The sequence below is a fragment of the Mya arenaria genome, chromosome 4 (genome assembly GCF_026914265.1).
Source record: "Mya arenaria isolate MELC-2E11 chromosome 4, ASM2691426v1".
Lineage (NCBI taxonomy): Eukaryota > Metazoa > Mollusca > Bivalvia > Myida > Myidae > Mya > Mya arenaria.
In genome coordinates this window covers 50,111,319-50,130,180 of record NC_069125.1, presented here as the reverse complement: position 1 = coordinate 50,130,180, position 18,862 = coordinate 50,111,319, and the positions used below count along the sequence as shown (strand labels likewise).

Sequence of the window (18,862 nt, the reverse complement as noted above, 5' to 3'; positions counted from 1 at the left end):
AACGACATGAAGGGGTTACTGATGCTGGGAGGGTGTGGGGTGTAGCCACAGTATTGAGGCGTTCAATGATAGTTTTAAACGTTTTGACATGTTGTCAAGTATCCCTTCAACGAGTCTGCCAAGTACAGAACTCGTCATTTAGGAGGAGTAGCTTGGGGAGGTGGTTCGGGGCTGAGTGAGCATTGTGTGAGATTATTGTATAAATTGTACAAACTTAATGGATCATTTACACATTCGTGATTTTCTGTACATGGATTCATACTGAAACAAATTATTACTGCATGTATTTTCATTTCATCTTATGACCTTATCTACAAAATTAATGTAAATCCCGCCACAACTTTTCAAGTGTCCAAGAGCCGCAGAGGCGGGCGTTGAGCGACTAGAAGTAGAATCGGAACCCTTTCTAGTAATTCGGGGTCCAATTACACAAAGCATTGCAGTGAAAAACAACTTGATTTCGATTGCTCTGAGAGGCCATATCACGTTTGATATCTCAAGTCTTGGTGCATATAGATCTGTGTGTAGGAGTCCAGCAAGCATAAATGTACGAACTAAAATTTCAACATAAACAAAATTGAAAAAAGGCAAAGTTCCTAAAATGTATATCAAAGATGAACACTTCCGAGTGAGTCTGTTTTATAGCATGGACTGTTGTGCCGTTTTGCATTTCTATTCTGATTGAGAAAATGTTGTTATTAACTTTCAATGAGTTCCGACCACCGTTGAACACGACGAGTGGAAAGGTCAGCATAAGGTCTCAACTCGCCGATGTAAAATGGACCACAAAACGCGGAACTCGGAACATTGACAAAGGAGTTGGCATGCGTGCAGTTTAAACAGCTTGATATTGGTGGTTTTAGTGTTGCTCGGGCCATCATGCTTTTCTTTTCTCCAGTCAAAACGCTCAATTTAACCGGTGAACTATTACCACTTATACCACACACTCTTAACTCTGGTTCTCAATTAGACTCTATCTGCAGACCGCATCAACACGCGCAGCTAAATGAGAACCTGGGACCGGGGTTCAGGCGCTTTGCATTTCACGCTGCAATTTCTTAAGTACCAGCGGTATTGTCTTTAATGGTTTGTCATTGCTTCCTTGATATAAACTCAGGAGTGATGAATTGTTTGAAGTGCATTATCGTGAGTTTAACATGATCGGGGAGATCTATTGGAAGTTTTGTTGTGCCATTTAAATTGTGTTAAATTTTAAAATTTGTTTACGACGGATTTTTATATAAAAAACACGTAAAACAAGAAAACGGAATAATTGAATAGTAAGTGAAACATTTTGTTCATAATGTTTTTATAGACCATAATATAACATTATTTTCGCTCATTTTATTGTCCTTTCATTTACATTTTTCAAATTTAATCAAATTAAATTAAACTCATTTTAAATGTCCGTCGATAACGCAATGAAACATTCTATTCGTTCTCCGCAATTTTGCCTCTCTTCAGGTCAATGAAAGTCTCAACAAATCTCTAAAAATAATCGCTAAAACAATCTACACGCATCTACAAGATAAGATTTGAAACAAGATTACAGGGGCTCTTCTGTTTAATGTACTCATTCTACGTGACGATGGGAAACATTTCCATGACAATGTCTGCATCTCGTTAAAAGCGGAATACCTGCTGTAGGGAACAAATGTTTTCCGACAGATTCAACACTTACACAGTCAGACGTTTGCTGAAAACGCAAGAAATTTCAAAAATTGAATTATCTTGAACAGTTCTTATTGGCAATTGCAGCGAAAGGCCTGCAGTTAAGGTTAAACCGTAAGTTACAAATGTCAAAAATGCAATGATGCTCAACTTGAATATTTATCGCATCCTTAGACAATTCCCAGCAATAAAGATGCGTTATCACTCTGGTATAGCGGTTTATATCGTAAGCTGTACTGCCTTTTTTGTGTTCATATGTGTTGCTGATGTAAATTGCACAAAAACTCGTGCTGTACCAAATTTTAATTTGATGCATGAAGATAAAACGTATGGAAATAAGATAACTCGCAATATTGAACTGGTGGATGAAACCGGAACTCAAAATAGTTCGACGTCATCTGGAATTTTCTCAGGGAATATCAAAAAACATGCAAAAAGTGTTTCAAAATCATTGAAAACAAAAACCTCGCTTAAAGTATTTAATTTCAAGAAGAAAGTACATCGTAGTGATAGAAAGTCTGTGATACATTACAGAAAAGCATCCAAACATTCCAAAATAAAGCCTTCCAGAAATACCACAGAAGATTCCTTTTCTCCAATTACTGTTCATTCTAAATGGAACAGACACAATACAGGACAAGACTTTGGCTCCAAGTTTTCGGATTTTACTGAAAAGGAGACAGAGCACGAGCTATTTTCATCTGTCTTTAGAAGTTCTACCAGTAAACAATTTGAAACATTCTCGCATTCACACGATGGATTAACGACCGTGTCAGATAGTGTACCGCCAATCGAAAGGACAACGTCATTAGATGTTTCAACATTTATTTCATTTACGCAATCAAGCTCCATACTGTCACCAACATCATCAATGCCAAGCATATATTCATCTGGTCAATTTGAATCCGCTTCTCCGAATCATTTAAAGCTAAATCCTGCATACACATTCCCATCAACAACCTTTCCATTTCACCCTACCAATTCAGTACCATCGCTATTGAAAACACCTTTAACACGGACGTTTGCGTCTTCGATTTTAAAATCGTCACAAGTACATTTTTCTAATACACTATCACCAATAGTACAAACACTTTCAACACAGACTTTGCCATCTTCGCATTCATTCTCGTCTTTTATACCAACACCAAGGTCACTGTTGCCAAAATATTTATTGGAAACTCCCTTATCATCCGTTTCGACTTTTTCATCGTCGCTACCTAAAATAAAGCAAACGTCGTCAAGACCATTCCATAAACATGTTTCTACTATTCTAGATAACAAGGTATCGCACTTGGTTCGAGTTACATCTAACTACAGTATAGCATTACGATACAGTAATTTGACGAGCACACGTTCAAAAGATGACAACTCGGAATCTAAACAACTGCTTTCTAAGCATGCTTTAGCAAATACATTTATAAACCACACGCAAACAGCACAATTACAACCAATGTCAGTATTAAGCCCTAGAACTTTACAGGATGAAAACTATCTTAAAACACTATCACCAATGCTCGATCACAGCTCACCACAAACGAACATTTCAAATAAAACACACAGCTTCGGCACTCTGAGCTCTCAAACTCGGCGTTCTAACGACATGCAGGCACATAATTCACTTTTGTCACGAAGCATTTCTATCGTTACAAAGAGCTCTACGGACATGTCTACAGTATTTTCAGTAAATTATCACCAGTATATCGCACCGACATCGAAACTCGCCGCTTTGTCCAATGTACAGACTCAGTCACACTCTGATATGCAGACTGTGTCATGGAATTATGATTCATTAAACATGACTGACGGCTCAACCGGATCACTCAATGACATTCAAACAACAGATAACACGGGTTTACATCAGGAATTGGACACAAGCATGCCGTTAAATGCAGAAGAAATGTTTACCACACTATCAACTAAATTATTACAAACCTTATATTCCTCGTCCTCATTAACTTCATCTTCTGTTCGTATATCTCCAACAGCGCACTTGTCTCCTTTGTCATCTTCAGTAACACAATTTTCTTCAAAATCTAAAGGATCAATAAGGAAAAAATTGTATTCCTTTTCAGATCCAAAAAACATCGTTCATAATCAAATGCTGCAGTCCTCATTTGCAGTAAAACTAAGTTCGCATGATGCTGATACACCCAAAACTAGCGATATAGATAAATTGCCCATATTAACTACTTTACCGTTCTTGGACTCATTGGCACCAACCTATGACGAAACACCTCATTCTTCAAACACAATTATGAACACTGATTCGCTTTTCACTTCCGATGGAGATCAACACAATTCGTTGCAATATATGAAATATAGTCATGAAAAATCCCTACAACCCGAGGCAATTTCACAAAGCCCCGTGTTTAGTGTTTTTACATCTGATGAAACTACACGAGATTCTCGTTTAGGCATATTTCCATCAGTTATGCCGTCGCATTTTAGTTATTCTCAACCACAAATGATACAAGAGGATTTACAGTCAAAATTTAAACCACAGAAAGATTCCCAAGCAAATGCCAAACATTCACTTGATCGCAAAATATACCCATCGAATGAAACGTTGACTTCGTCCATACAAAATGGTTCCATCATTGAACCATCATCCACACCAACAAGCTCCATCAGTGAACCATCATCCACATCAATAGCTAACATCATCGAAAAAGCATCCACACCAACAAGCTCCATCAATGAACCATCGTCCACACCAACAAACTCCATCATTGAACCATCGTCCACACCAACAAGCTCCATCATTGAACCATCATCCACACTAACAAGCTCCATCATTGAACCATTGTCCACTCTAACAAGCTCCATCATTGAACAATCATCCACACTAACAAGCTCAATCATTGAACCGTCATACACACTAACAAGCTCCATCATTGATTCATCATCCACATCAACAAGCTCCATCATTGAACCATCATCCACACCAACAAGCTCCATCATTGAACCATCATCCACACTAACAAGCTCCATCATTAAACCATCATCCACACCAACAAGGTCCATCGTTGAACCATCATTCACACTAACAAGCTCCATCGTTGAACCATCGTCCACACCAACAAGCTCCATCACTGAACCACCATCCACACCAACAAGCTCCATCACTGAACCATCATCCACACTAACAAGCTCCATCATTAAACGATCATCTACACTAACAAGCCCAATCACTGAACCATCGTCCACACTAACCAGCTCCATCATTGAACCATCGTCCACACCAACAAGCTTCATCACTGAACCATCGTCCACACCAACAAGCTCCACCATTGAACCATCATCCACACTTACAAGCTCCAGCTCCATCATTGAACCATCATTCACAGCAAAAAGCTCCATCATTGAACCATCGCCCACACTTACAAGCTCCATTATTGAATCATCGTCCACACTAACAAGCTCCATAATTGAATCATCGTCCACACTTACAAGCTCCATCATTGAACCATCATCTACACTTACGAGCTCCATCATTGAACCATCGTCCACACTTACGAGCTCCATCATTGAACCATCATCCACACTAACAAGCTCCATAATTGAACCATCGTCCACACTTACAAGCTCCATCATTGAACCATCGTCCACACTTACAAGCTCCATAATTGAACCATTGTCCACACTTACAAGCTCCATCATTGAACCATCGTCCACACTTACAAGCTCCATCATTGAACCATCATCCACACTAACAAGCTCCATAATTGAACCATTGTCCACACTTACAAGCTCCATCATTGAACCATCGTCCACACTTACAAGCTCCATCAGTGAACCATCGTCCACACTTACAAGCTCCAGCTCCAACATGGAACCATCATCCACATTATCAAGCTCCACAATTAAACCACCATCCACACTAACAAGTTCCACCATTGAACCATCATACACACAAACAAGCTCCATTGAACAATCATCCATACCAACAAGCTTTATTATCAAACCATCATCCACACCAACAAGCGCCATTATTGAACCACCATCCATATCAATAAGCTCCACCATTGAATCATCGACCACACAAACAAACTCAATCATTGAACCATCGTCCATACCAATAAGCTCCATCATTGAAAAATCGTTCACAACAACAAGCGCCATCATTGAATCATCGTCCACACCAACAAACTCCATCATTGAACCATCATCCACACCAACAAGCTCAATCATTAATCCATTATCCATACTAACAACCTCCATCATTGAACCATCGTCCACACTAACAAGCTCAATCATTGAACCATCGTCCACACCAACAAGCTCCATCATTGAACCATCGTCCACACCAACAAGTTCCATCATTGAATCATCATCTACACCAACAAGCTCCAATATTGAACCATCGTCCACACTAACAAGCTCCATCAGTGAACCATCGTCCACACTTACAAGCTCCATCATTGAACCATCGTCCACACTAACAAGCTCCATCATTGAACCGACGTCCACACCAACAAGCTTCATCACTGAACCACCGTCCACACTGACAAGCTATATCATTGAACCATCGTCCACACCAACAAGCTCCATTACTGAACCATCGTCCACACCAACTAGCTCCATCACTGAACCACCGTCCACACCAACAAGCGCCATCACAGAACCACCGTTCACACCAACAATCTCCATCATTGAACCATCGACCATACTAACAAGCTCCATCATTGAACCATCATCCACACTTACAATTTCCACCATTGAATCATCATACACACAAACAAGCTCCATTGAACAATCATCCATACCAACAAGCTCCATTATTGAACCACCATCCATATTAAAAAGCTCCACCATTGAATCATCGTCCACACCAACAAGCACCATCATTGAACCATCGTCCACACCAACAAGCTCCATCATTGAACCATCTTCCATACTTACAAGCTCCATAATTGAGCCATCATCCACACCAACAAACTCCATCATCGAACCATTGTCCACACCATCAAACGCCATTATCGAACCATTGTTCACACCAATGAACTCTATCTTTGAATCATCGTCCACACCAACAAACTCCATCATTGAGCCATTGTTCACATCATCAAACTCCATTATCGAACCATTGTTCTCACCAATGAACTCTATCTTTGAATCATCGTCCACACCTACAAACTCCATCATTGAGCCATTGTCCACAACAACAAACTCCATCATTGATTCATCATCCACACCAACAAACTCCATCATTGAACCCTCATCCACACTAACAAGCCCCATCATTGAACCAGCATCCACACCAACAAGCTCCATCACTGAACCATCATCCACACCAACAAGCTCCATCACTGAACCATCATCCACACCAACAAGCTCCATCATTGAAATTGAACCCTCATCCACACTTACAAGCCACATCATTGAACCAGCATCCACCCAGACAAGCTCACTAATTGAAACAGCATCCATTTTAACAAGCTCCATTATTGAACAAATATCCACACAAACAACCTCCATCATCGAACCATCGTACACACCAACAAATTCCATTAATGAACCATCACCCACACTAACAAGCTCCACTATTGAACCAGTATCCATATTATCAAAATCTGTCAATGAACCATCGTCTACACCAACAAGTTCCATCACTGAACCATCATCCAAACCAACAAGCTCCATAATACACCCGTCCTCTACACCAACAAGATCCATCATTGAACCATCATCCACACCAAAAAGCTCCATTATTGAACCACATACACCAACAAAATCAATCTTTAAACACTTGTCCACACTAACAAGCTCCATCACTGAACCATCATCCACACCGACAAGATCCTCAATTGAACCATTGTCCACACTTACAAGCTCCATCATTGAACCAGAATCAACATCAGTTAGTTCTAATATTAGACCAGCATCAACACCAACAATCTCAATCACTGAACCATCGTCCACACTAACAAGCTTCACAATTGAATTAATATCCACACCAACAAGCTCTATCATTGAACCATCATCCACACTTACAAGCTTTATCATTGAACCATCATCCACACCAACATGCTCCATCATTGAACCATCATCCACACCAACAAGCTCCATCATAGAACCATCATCCACACTTACAAGCTCCATCATTGAACCATCATCCACACCAACAAGCTCCATCATTGAACCATCGTCCACAATTACAAGCTCCATCATTGAACCACCGTCCACACCAACAAGCGCCATCACTGAACCACTGTCCACACTAACAAGCTCCATCATTGAACCATCATCCACACCAACAAGCTCCATCATTGAACCATCATCTACACTAACAAGCTCCATCATTGAACCATCATCTACACTAACAAGCTCCATCATTGAACCATCATCTACACCAACAAGCTCCATCATTGATCCATCATCTACACTAACAAGCTCCATCATTGAACCATCATCTACAATAACAAGCGCCATCATTGAACCATCATCTACACCAACAAGCGCCATCAATGAACCATCATCTACACCAACAAGCGCCATCATTGAACCATCATCAACACTAACAAGCTCCATCATCGATCCATCATCTAAACCAACAAGCTCCATCATTGAACCATCATCTACAATAACAAGCGCCATCATTGAACCATCACCTACAATAACAAGCGCCATCATTGAACCATCATCTACACCAACAAGCGCCATCATTGAACCATCATCAACACCAACAAGCGCCATCATTGAACCATCATCTACACCAACAAGCGCCATCATTGAACCATCATCCACACTAACAAGCTCCATCATCGATCCATCATCTAAACCAACAAGCTCCATCATCGACCCATCATCTACACCAACAAACGCCATCATTGAACCTTCATCTACACCAACAAGCGCCATCATTGAACCATCATCCATACTAAAAAGCTCCATCATCGACCCATCATCTAAACCAACAAGCGCCATCATTGAACCATCGTCCAAACCAACAAATTCCACCATTGAACCATCCTCAACACTAACAAGCTCCATCATTATACAATTGTCCTCACCAGCAAGCATCGTCATTGAACCAGCATCCATACCAACAAGCTCCATCATTGAATCAGCATACATATCAACAAGCGCCATTGTTGAACCATCATCCATAACAACAAGCTCCAACATTGAACCTGCTTTCATATCAGCAAGCTCCACAACTGAAACGGTATCATCCACACCAACACACTCCACCATTGTATCAGTAACCATTCAAACAAGCTCCTCATTTGAACCATTATCCACGTCAACTAGCTCCATTGAACCAGCAGCCTCACCAACAAATTCCATCATTGAACCATCGTCAACACTAACAAGTTCCATCATTATACAATCGTCCTCACCAACAAGCATCGTCATTGAACCAGCATCCATACTAACAACCATTATCATTGAACCATCGACGACACCAACTAGCTCCATCGTTGAACCATCGACCATTACCACAAGCTCTAACATTGAATCATCATCAACACAAATAAGCTCCAACATTGCGCCATCGTCCACACCAACAAATTCCATCTTTGAGCCATCATTAACATCAACATGTTCAATCGATGAGCAATCATCAACAACAACAATTTCCCTCAGTAAACCATCATACACACAAACAAGCTCCATTGAACCATCATCCATGCCAACAATTTCTATTATTGAATCATCATCCACATCAACAAGTTCTATTATTGAATCATCATCCTCACCAACAAGTTCTATTATTGAATCATCATCCTCATCAACAAGTTCCATTATTGAATCATCATCCGTATCAACAAGTTCTATTATTGAATCATCATCTACATCAACAAGTTCCATTATTGAATCATCATCCACATCGAAAAGTTCTATTATTGAATCATCATCCACACCAACAAGTTGTATTATTGAATCATCATCCACATCAACAAGTTATATTATTGAATCATCATCCACATCCACAAGTTCTTTTATTGAATCATTATACACATTCACAAATTCTAATATCGAATCATCATCCATATCAACAAGTTCTATTATTGAAACATCATCCACATCAACAAGTTCCATTATTGAACCATCATCCATATCAACAAGTTCTTTTATTAAATCATCACCATTGGCATCAACAAGTTCTATTGTTGAACCATCATCCACATCAACAAGTTCCATCATTGAAACATCCTCCATATCAGCAAGCTTCCCCATCGAACAATCGTACACATCAACAAGCTCCACTGCACCAGCATCCGCACCAACAAGTTCCGTTTTTGAACTATCGTCAATATCAGCAAGCTTCCCCATCGAATTATCGTCCACATCAACAATTTCCATCATTAAACAGTCATCCAAACCAACAAGCTTCATATATGAACCAATATCCACATTAAGAAGCTCCACCATTGAACCGTCATCCAAATATAGAGAAATAACGACCTCGGCAGTGGCACCTAACGCAAAACCTTCAACAGCGACAGTCACCAGTGTCGTGTCCACAGAGTCCACCGTTGTCAATATTCCAACACAGGTGCCCTTGGCAACTTTACCTCCGGGGATGACTATTCTAACCATAACGCTACAGGTCAGGACCAGTGTCGATATTCTGAGGAAATCCTTCATCAATAAAGTCAGCAAAGGTACACTTCAAAATGTTTTCAAACTCTTCATTTGTGTGTGTGTGCTCTTTAACCGTGCATATATGTTATTTGAGTAATGACAGTTATTTGATAGTTTTACTTTACTTAGGACTACGCAAGTACTTCCAAAGGGGTCTTGAATCCAATCGCGACCAACCACGTCAACGCGAGAAGAGGCAATTGGGATTCAAGCCAAGTATCAAGGCAAGTGATATAAAAACCTTGTCAGGTATACAATTAAGCCATGCTGTATCTACTACTTGAAGTGAAAAATGCAGTATTACGTGTTTTATAGAAGGAAATGTGTAATTAATCTCTTCCCCACATGTATCATATCTTCTTTTCTGTAGATCACGAGCGTTCGACGTCACATCGAAGAATCGACGTTGGTGGACGTTGATTTTTACGCCATCTATGGCGGGGACGTTGTTACAGCAGCAGATGCAGTGGCCGTGTTCTCCAAGGTTTCTGTAACAGAGGCTGGCGACTACATTACCTACCCGGTAACATTTATTACCATACTACTTTGATATAATGTACGAGCTCAAAAAGCATATACACGTGATAGGGTTTGCACGATGGGGAATTTAAGAAGCTTAAGACAACACTGATTGCATAAGAGCGTTGTTGCTCATTGAGTGTAGAAGAGATTTCGTCTTCGAACATTTTATGGGAATTTTTTCATCTCAATATGTTTTAGGTGATTTCTCCGGTAAGGGCTTTGCTACAAACGACGACAACGACGCCAGCTGGTAGCGGTGGAGTGACTCCCCCGTTGTCCCGGCCGATGACGCTGCTGCTTGTGACGCTGCCGACGGCGGTGGCGGTAGCGGCCGTGTTGGCCGTCCTTGTTCTCTACTGCCAGGTCCGGAAGCTCGGGGACATGTCCGCTACCTCGTACTGGCGCCGCTTCACAACTCTCGCCGCTGTACGTTTTTCTTTCTTTGAACAAGGCACATAAAAGCAGAGGGAATTTGTGATTCTTGAATCTATACAGTGAGCTATGTACAATATCAAAATATTTTCTATCATAAATACACGTATGAATTAAGCCATTTACATGTAATACTGTTTTGACTATAATAAAATACATAGCTACATGTATCATCCATTTCTTTGCAGAGAAGGCCAACTCTAGACGACGTGGACATGATGGTGGACGTGGAGAAGGGGGAGATCGTCTCGAGGGGCAACACGAAGAAAGCGGAGTTCTCTCTGCAGGGCCTCCAGACAAGTGTCTGCCCGGTGTACACGGATCAAGAGGAGGCGGATGTTAGCGGCATAGAAGATATCCAGGATACCAAGTTAGCGATCATGGACACTGAGTCTTCATTCTTGGATTGCAATACTGTTGAGCGGAGAGAAAAATTGAAAGGTCTTGGATTTCGAGTCAAAGAAACGGAGGTGTCAAGTGATAAGTTGTTGAAAAATATACCGGAATTGGTTGCTGACGCTGAGGAAAAAAGTAGACTAAGTGGTCACGGCGAAAATGTTGATCTTGAACTAGTTGATGAACGCTCGTCTGAGGTGTCGGATTTGTGTTCGGGCTTTGACGCGTATTCTACGGCCGAAACATCTTCAGTGACTAGTTTTAGTAAGTCGACTGATGCTAGGAAGAAAACTGGGTTTCGAATAACAAGCATTGACCGACTAACCAACAGTAGCATTTCGTCGGATGCCGATGTGAGTAATCGAGCGGTGAGCGGAAGCAACGTAACAGTGAAAGGAGTGGTTCCTCAAGATCTATCAGGATGTAAAGATTGTCTAGGTGACGGGAACTTGAAAGATAGTCATAAAAGCAAATTCAAAGAAAACATCTATATTAAGACATGTCTTGTTGATGTAACAAGAAAGCCAAGAGTCAGTTTTAGTTCAGAATGCGGAGGTAACCGTTCAGGAGGGTGTCAATTGTCTGATAAATCGAGGTCTTTCACAAACTGCAACAACGGATTCAGTGATGGTGTTAAGTCACAGTGCTCTGGTAACAAAAGGCCTACACATACATCATTGACGTTGACAAAACCCCCTCAGGTTGTGAATAACTTCATAGAGGGCGACATGGAAGATGACGTATTTTTATCAGACGATAACGCATCACTAGCAGATGACAATTTTGTTCTTTTAAACAAACAAGGCCCACATTCAGTAAATAAAGTTGTGGAAAATTCCGCAGTTTTGAAAGAAAAAGGAACAAATTACAAAATAAGGGATACAGATATACAAAGCACTAAGCGAGAAAATGTGAAAGTTAGCCCTAGGCAAAAGGTCGACTGTGGCCCCGTACAGAGTGCCAGTATTTCAGTCTTGAGCTCGAATTTCTCGGCCCACGAGGTTGGCTTACTATACGCAAACAAAAGGTCTCAACAAATGTTTCTTGTTAGAATGTATTTACTTAAGGGTTTTTACGCTGATGTTACGCAAAATCATGCTTGGTAAATGATGGATTCCCGAATTGTTTTTACTGTATTGATATAAATGTGTATATAGATCTTTACTGGTTAATTTAGATTAATTTGTTGAAATAAAAAAGTCCATCTTAACCCGCTTTTCCGGTGAAGAAAATAATATTGTCAAGAGAACACTCTCAGATTATTTTCCTTATCGTTAAATGACTTAAAGTATGTTTTACAGCACAAAAGTCGATATCTACTGTTCGAAAACAAGTATCGTAAAGTGGCGGCACTCAGTTCGGTTGTCATTGATTGATTAAGGAAGTAAATTAGTTGTGCTTTGTCTATTGCAATTCTATACATTCTACCATTTCTCCCCCAGTAAAGCAAGCCGGCAAGATGGCAGCCTGTTTGCGGGTGACGAGTTCAGCGCTGTAAACTTCAGCAAGGAGGAAACATACAGGGAACAGCTCAGTTTTATACACGGGACCGATCACCCGGGCACAAATATGGCGGTATGCTAAATCTTGTTAAGCCTGTTTGAATGTAGTATTTTAAAGCAAGTATTGAATGGTATTGCATCAGCTTACTTGTGTGATAAGTAAGAATTCAAGTAATGTGGGGATTAGGTATAGGATAGACAACGAGTGGACGTATCTATGACATGTAAACCCGAGCGTAGCGAGGGTATAATTGTCATAAATACGTCCACGAGGTGTCTATCCCACTAAGACCACGTGAACTAAGCGAGTAGGTTTGGTTCTTGGTCTTCAATATAAAGACTCATATTAAAAATCCAAATACCATTTAACTCTGTATACCGAAGACACATCGTATTTGGGTTTGGCTTAATCACTCAATTTTCTATGGTTAGAGAATTAATGTTTACCACACACATTGCAAGGCAGGAATTTAAACCTATTTGCCAGAACTGGAATTGCTGTATCGGAGTCCCGTTAATAGTCCAAGACATTGGTTTTGAAACGGGTGGTCGAAAAACTAAATTGAATATTATGTTCTGCATAAATATAATTGATATTGAGGTCGACATGAAGCGTATCTGTATTTTTTACATCGAAAAGGGTTCATGTTTGTTCATGGTATGGCCTTACAAATAAATGCACTTTATGTTTGATTTGTAACTTGTGGGAAAATATGTAATGTTATTTCAGTATTATTAACTGTTGTTTGGGGGTAAACTTATCGCCATTGAACTAGTTACCAACGCTAGTGCCTGCTAATAGAAGATAAGTCAAACGTAGCTAAAATGAGAACAGCATCATGCACAAGTCAGTGTTTTTCTTAAATATGGCATAGTGGTTTGTGCAGTGGGAGGGGGGGGGGGGTGATTTATATTTATTTTGGTGATAAAGTTGACTTGAAATTTATACATCGGACAATACACGACATTGGGGTCTGAGAATGCCATCCTTGAACTTTCTGTATGAAACAGATAACTACTTTTTCATTATCAGCATATAAATAATAAATCAATACAATTGAGGAATGTGACCTGCATGAACTATTATGTAAATAATAATAAAAGAATATAGCATTGAACCTTTTTTGAATATGTAACTAAACCTCAAGAGGTAACAACTAATTTTAAGCGACTTCAAAAGTGGAAATACTAACTAAAATCATGTTTAGCTTCTCTGGTTCCACTTAATTCGCTTCTTTATATCTCATTTTAGTTTTTGTTCCAGTATGAACGAGGGTTTTCAGTTTGCTTTTAAAGTAAACTCAATGATTATTATTATACCATGAAAGAAGTTTTAAAAATAGGTGCCTGATAAATTACAGATTATTTTTCTTGGCCTATGAATACAGTTTCATGCTTAATTTTATCAAAAGTGATCCATTTTGCCTCGAGGAAATCGTGTTTTGGGAGTTGTATATATACTTCTGATGGTACAACGTGTATATGAGAAATGGAGCAATGAAATAGCAAATGCCGATTGGTGAGGTTAGAGTGAGCGTGGTCTAATATCTTTTTATCGCACAGTTTTGGGAAAAAAAATTATGCCCCCGAAGTTGGGCATATTAAAATCGTACCGTCCGTCCATCCTTCTGTCCGTCCGTGTGTGCGGCTCAACTTCACATGTCAAGGTTGTAACTTTCTCTTGTATGGACAGAGTTTAAAATAATTTGCCACATGTTTCGATATATCAAGGCGACGTGTCCATGTCAGACCCGTGCCCCTACCTATAAGTTCAGGCTCCCACTAAGTGTTTGTTTACTATGGAATGCTACATAAAAGGACATAGTGTAGGTTGTCAAATATGGGTGGGATGTTTTTGTTTGGAGGCAATATAATTAACTTACCGTATGTATTTGACACGTAAAGGCAATGTTGCATTTGCCACAATGTATTGTTGTCACTAACAAGCATAAAGGAGTTTCAATCCTATGGCAAAGACATAATGCATCTTGCAAATGCACCAGCTATATTGGTTAGCCATAACGTCATGTGGTCTTGCAAGGCCACCAACCATATTTGTTAGACATAATGCCACATGGTATATCAATTGCACCAGCCATGTTGGTTAGACATAATGCCATGACTGGTCTTACAGATGCACCAGCCATAATGGTTAGACATAATGCCATGTAGTCTTGCCAAAACACCAGCCATAATGGTTAGACATAATGCCATGTAGTATTGCAAAAGCATCAGCCAAAATCACCAGCCATATTGGTTAGACATAATGCAATGACTGGTCTTACAAATGCACCAGCCATAATGGTTAGACATATTGCCATGTAGTCTTGCAAAAGCATCAACCAAAAGCACCAGCCATATTGGTTGGACAACAATGCCATGTAGTCTTGCAAATGCACCGGGCATGTTGGTTAGCCATAATGTGATCTGCTCTTGCAAAAGCACCAGCCATATTGGTTAGACAATAATGTCATGTAGTCTTGCAAAAGCACCAGCCATGTTTGGTAGACACAATGCCGTGTGGTCTTGCAAATGCGCCGGCCATGTTGGTTAGACAAAATGTCATGTGGTCATGCAAAAGCACCAGCCATGTTGGTTAGACAAAATGCCATATGGTCATGCAAAAGCACCAGCCATGTTGGTTAGACGTAATGACATGTAGTCTGCAAAACTTCCAGCGACATGGGTTTGACATAATGACATGTGGTCTTACAAATGCACCAGCCATATTGGTTACACATATGCCATGTGGTCTTACAAATGCACCAGCTATGTTGGTTAGACATAATGCCATGTGGTCTTACAAATGCACCAGCCATATTGGTTACACATATGCCATGTGGTCTTACAAATGCACCAGCTATGTTGGTTAGACATAATGCCATGTGGTCTTACAAATGCACCAGCCATGTCGGTTAGACATAATGCCATGACTGGTCTTACAAATGTACCAGCCATGTCGGTTAGACATAATGCCATGTGGTCTTGCAAATGTACCAGCCATATCGGTTAGACATAAAGCCATGACTGTGGTATTGCAAATGCACAAGCCATATTGGTTAGACATAATGGACATTTCATTGCAATCTTCTTTCCTTTTTTTATATACTGACATTGTTCGAAGGTCAATGTCACATTCGGAGACATTCGTCTCATACTCAAACAGCTCTTGTTTATATTAATTCTGAATGACGCCATAAGTAGGCAATTCACTGCTCATTTGACATTAAAAACACAAGATTCCTATTTTCTCTCACAGGAAGCCGGTGACTTCGAGTTTATAACGAAAATGGCTCAATGTGAAATCGAGGATCCCCCGCCGAAACCGCGATTTAAGCCTATTCCTGAGCTCAAGACCCCACGACTGCCCACACCTCCGCCGCCCCCGCCGCCGCCCATACCTGATCCTCACCCGAAGGTATAAACTTATCGATACCATTTGCTTCTGACAAAATTCGAGAGTTTAACTAGTATTTCTCTATCTATTATCAGCTTGAACAAAACAAATCACTATACGTATTGTCTATGTCTAAGCGTCGTCGTTTATAAAACATCTAACCTTGCCATGGCTAGAACAAGTTATTTAATGATGAAAATTCCTCGGTTTAGCCATTTCCGAGAGAGTTGCCGAAAGCTGGACGGAGTCAACGGGCCTTCCCAAAAGAGTATTTCCTTGGAGTAAGTTGGGCGAAAGAGTTTTTACATTTTAAAGGGTTACATTATCGTATGATATACTCACAGTCAATTAAAAAGCACCGATTACAACATTTTAAAACTTATTTTAATGTAAAGGTGTGTCATGTACATAAACTGTTTAATGGTTCTAATGTCCAAAGCTTTGAAAGAAATAACTTGGTAAACCGTTGCTATCGCAAAGAAAAAGAAGGAAATTTATGAGAGCACAGTAAAAGAATAAGTCACAAACGTGTGCTAAAGATGCACTCTTACTCCCAAATAAGATTTACCGTAGTTAATAATATTGTTTTTATATTTCTCTAAGGATGAATAAATGTCGAAAACAATGGTTCTTATGAAGGATACCGAGTTTAATTTGAGAGAAATTTCGATAAAGCACGGCTTTTGTACTTTAGGAAACTATAGAAGGACACAGTACTGCCTACTGTAAATCTTTTAAAGCATTCACCAATCATTTAATAATTCTGCGCTTTCTACCATTAAATACACAGTTACAATTTTGTTTTCAGTAATTATTATTTTCCATAAATGCATTATTTAGTAAGTAGTAGAGGTTTATCAGTCGAAATTGATGTTTGTTATACATGTGTATGTATTGATTTTGAATACGCTGGCGTCATAATGACGTTCATTGCATGTGAGCCAAACTATTGTCATTGGGGTTGGAATTTTACAATATGACGTTCTGCTCGACTCCCGAGCACCTTTCAATAACGATTTAGATCGTAAAGTGGATGTATCATATTGCCATAGTTTGTGACGTCACTACAGATTTAAGATTTTGTAAGTTACGACTAAGATCCTTAAATGAAATACACCAGTCAGTTATAACCACGGCCCTCCCAGGTCCGGGGTATACCGGGGATAGCCGGGAAATTGGGCCGTGTTTTTACTTTACAGGTGGCCCCGCAGTGCCGGGTGAATGCGGTGATTTTGTTTTCACGCCAAAAAATAGCGGAAAATGGGCCTCACTTAGGGTTCCTGGGGTGCGGGGGCATATTGCGGTGATTTAACCAGCAGTTCGAACACCCAGGGCGGGGATCTTACACGGGCTTGGCTGGACCGAAAGTCAAAGTCCTCGCTATTCCCCGGACCTGGGGGCGTGGTTACAACTTACTGGTGCAAACAGGGTCATGGGTAGTTTAATTTGCTACTGACGTGATGTCTTTGACATTAAGTTTATATACACAAGCACAAATTGTTTTACTGGTAATGTGTTGGATATATTCTACAGAATAAAACATACTAAGTAAAAGTTAATTACTAAGAAATATCTTCGAAGCATTGCATTGTTTTATAACGGTATGCAGTCTTACATTATGATAGTTTTCTTTTAAACATTTTACAATTCTTTTCTCTTTCTTTTTGTAAGTTCATTGCTATATGCACAGGACATTTGTGTACGCAACGATTTACTCTCAATGTTGGTCATATGCAAGACATTTTCATTTTTTTCTATCATCCTAATAAGGACTTGATCTTAACATTTCAGGAAATGGACGATTCCTAAATGGTGTACTTGAGCTCATCCGACAATAAGTTGATCTCGTCTATTGTGATAAAGAAAATACAGATGCACATTTTCAAAATCGCTTTCATTATTACTTTAAAAACAATATGCTGTGATATAATTATGTAAAAATGATTCATATGAATGATAACTCTTATTATATAAATTATTATGCATTTATGTAACAGTGTAGTGATGTGATAAAATAAAATAAATATTCATCTTTGTTTCCGTTTTATTCAACGTTGTTATTAGTAAAAGGGTGTTATAATGACGATTTGAAAAGTCAGTTTATTGCTATAATGTATGAATGCTTGTTTCTTGTGGAATCCGAATCCAGAATGCTCTGTGAAGTGATTCGGGCAAATGGCTTAACAAAAGGGTGGGAGACTCGCTCTTCCCTCGATATGTCGCCAAAAAGGCCCTGATTCTGGCGTGCCTAACCTCGGCATACCGCTCAAATGGCTCTAAGTTAAGCGTGCCTAACCTCGGCATACCGCCCAAATGGTTCTGAATCCGGCGTGCCTTACCTCGGCATACC

General features: G+C 39.8%; 1 protein-coding gene across 2 annotated transcripts; it reads left to right on the top strand.

Annotated features, from left to right (window-relative positions):
* The first annotated feature begins 965 nt into the window (after window positions 1–965).
* On the top strand, window positions 966–18,549 carry LOC128231479 (uncharacterized). 2 transcript variants are annotated; one of them, XM_052944363.1, is made up of 10 exons: window positions 967–1,280; window positions 1,465–10,283; window positions 10,393–10,487; window positions 10,634–10,786; window positions 10,984–11,211; window positions 11,406–12,640; window positions 13,056–13,188; window positions 16,375–16,533; window positions 16,725–16,793; window positions 18,304–18,549. In XM_052944363.1, exons 2-10 carry the CDS (start codon window positions 1,811–1,813, stop codon window positions 18,319–18,321), a joined length of 10,563 nt encoding a protein of 3,520 aa, XP_052800323.1. In that variant the 5' UTR covers window positions 967–1,280; window positions 1,465–1,810; the 3' UTR covers window positions 18,322–18,549. The 2 variants fall into 2 exon arrangements, with proteins under 2 accessions (XP_052800324.1, XP_052800323.1); XM_052944364.1 differs by lacking the exon at window positions 16,725–16,793 and having other exon boundaries at window positions 966–1,280.
* The last annotated feature ends 313 nt before the right edge of the window (window positions 18,550–18,862 follow it).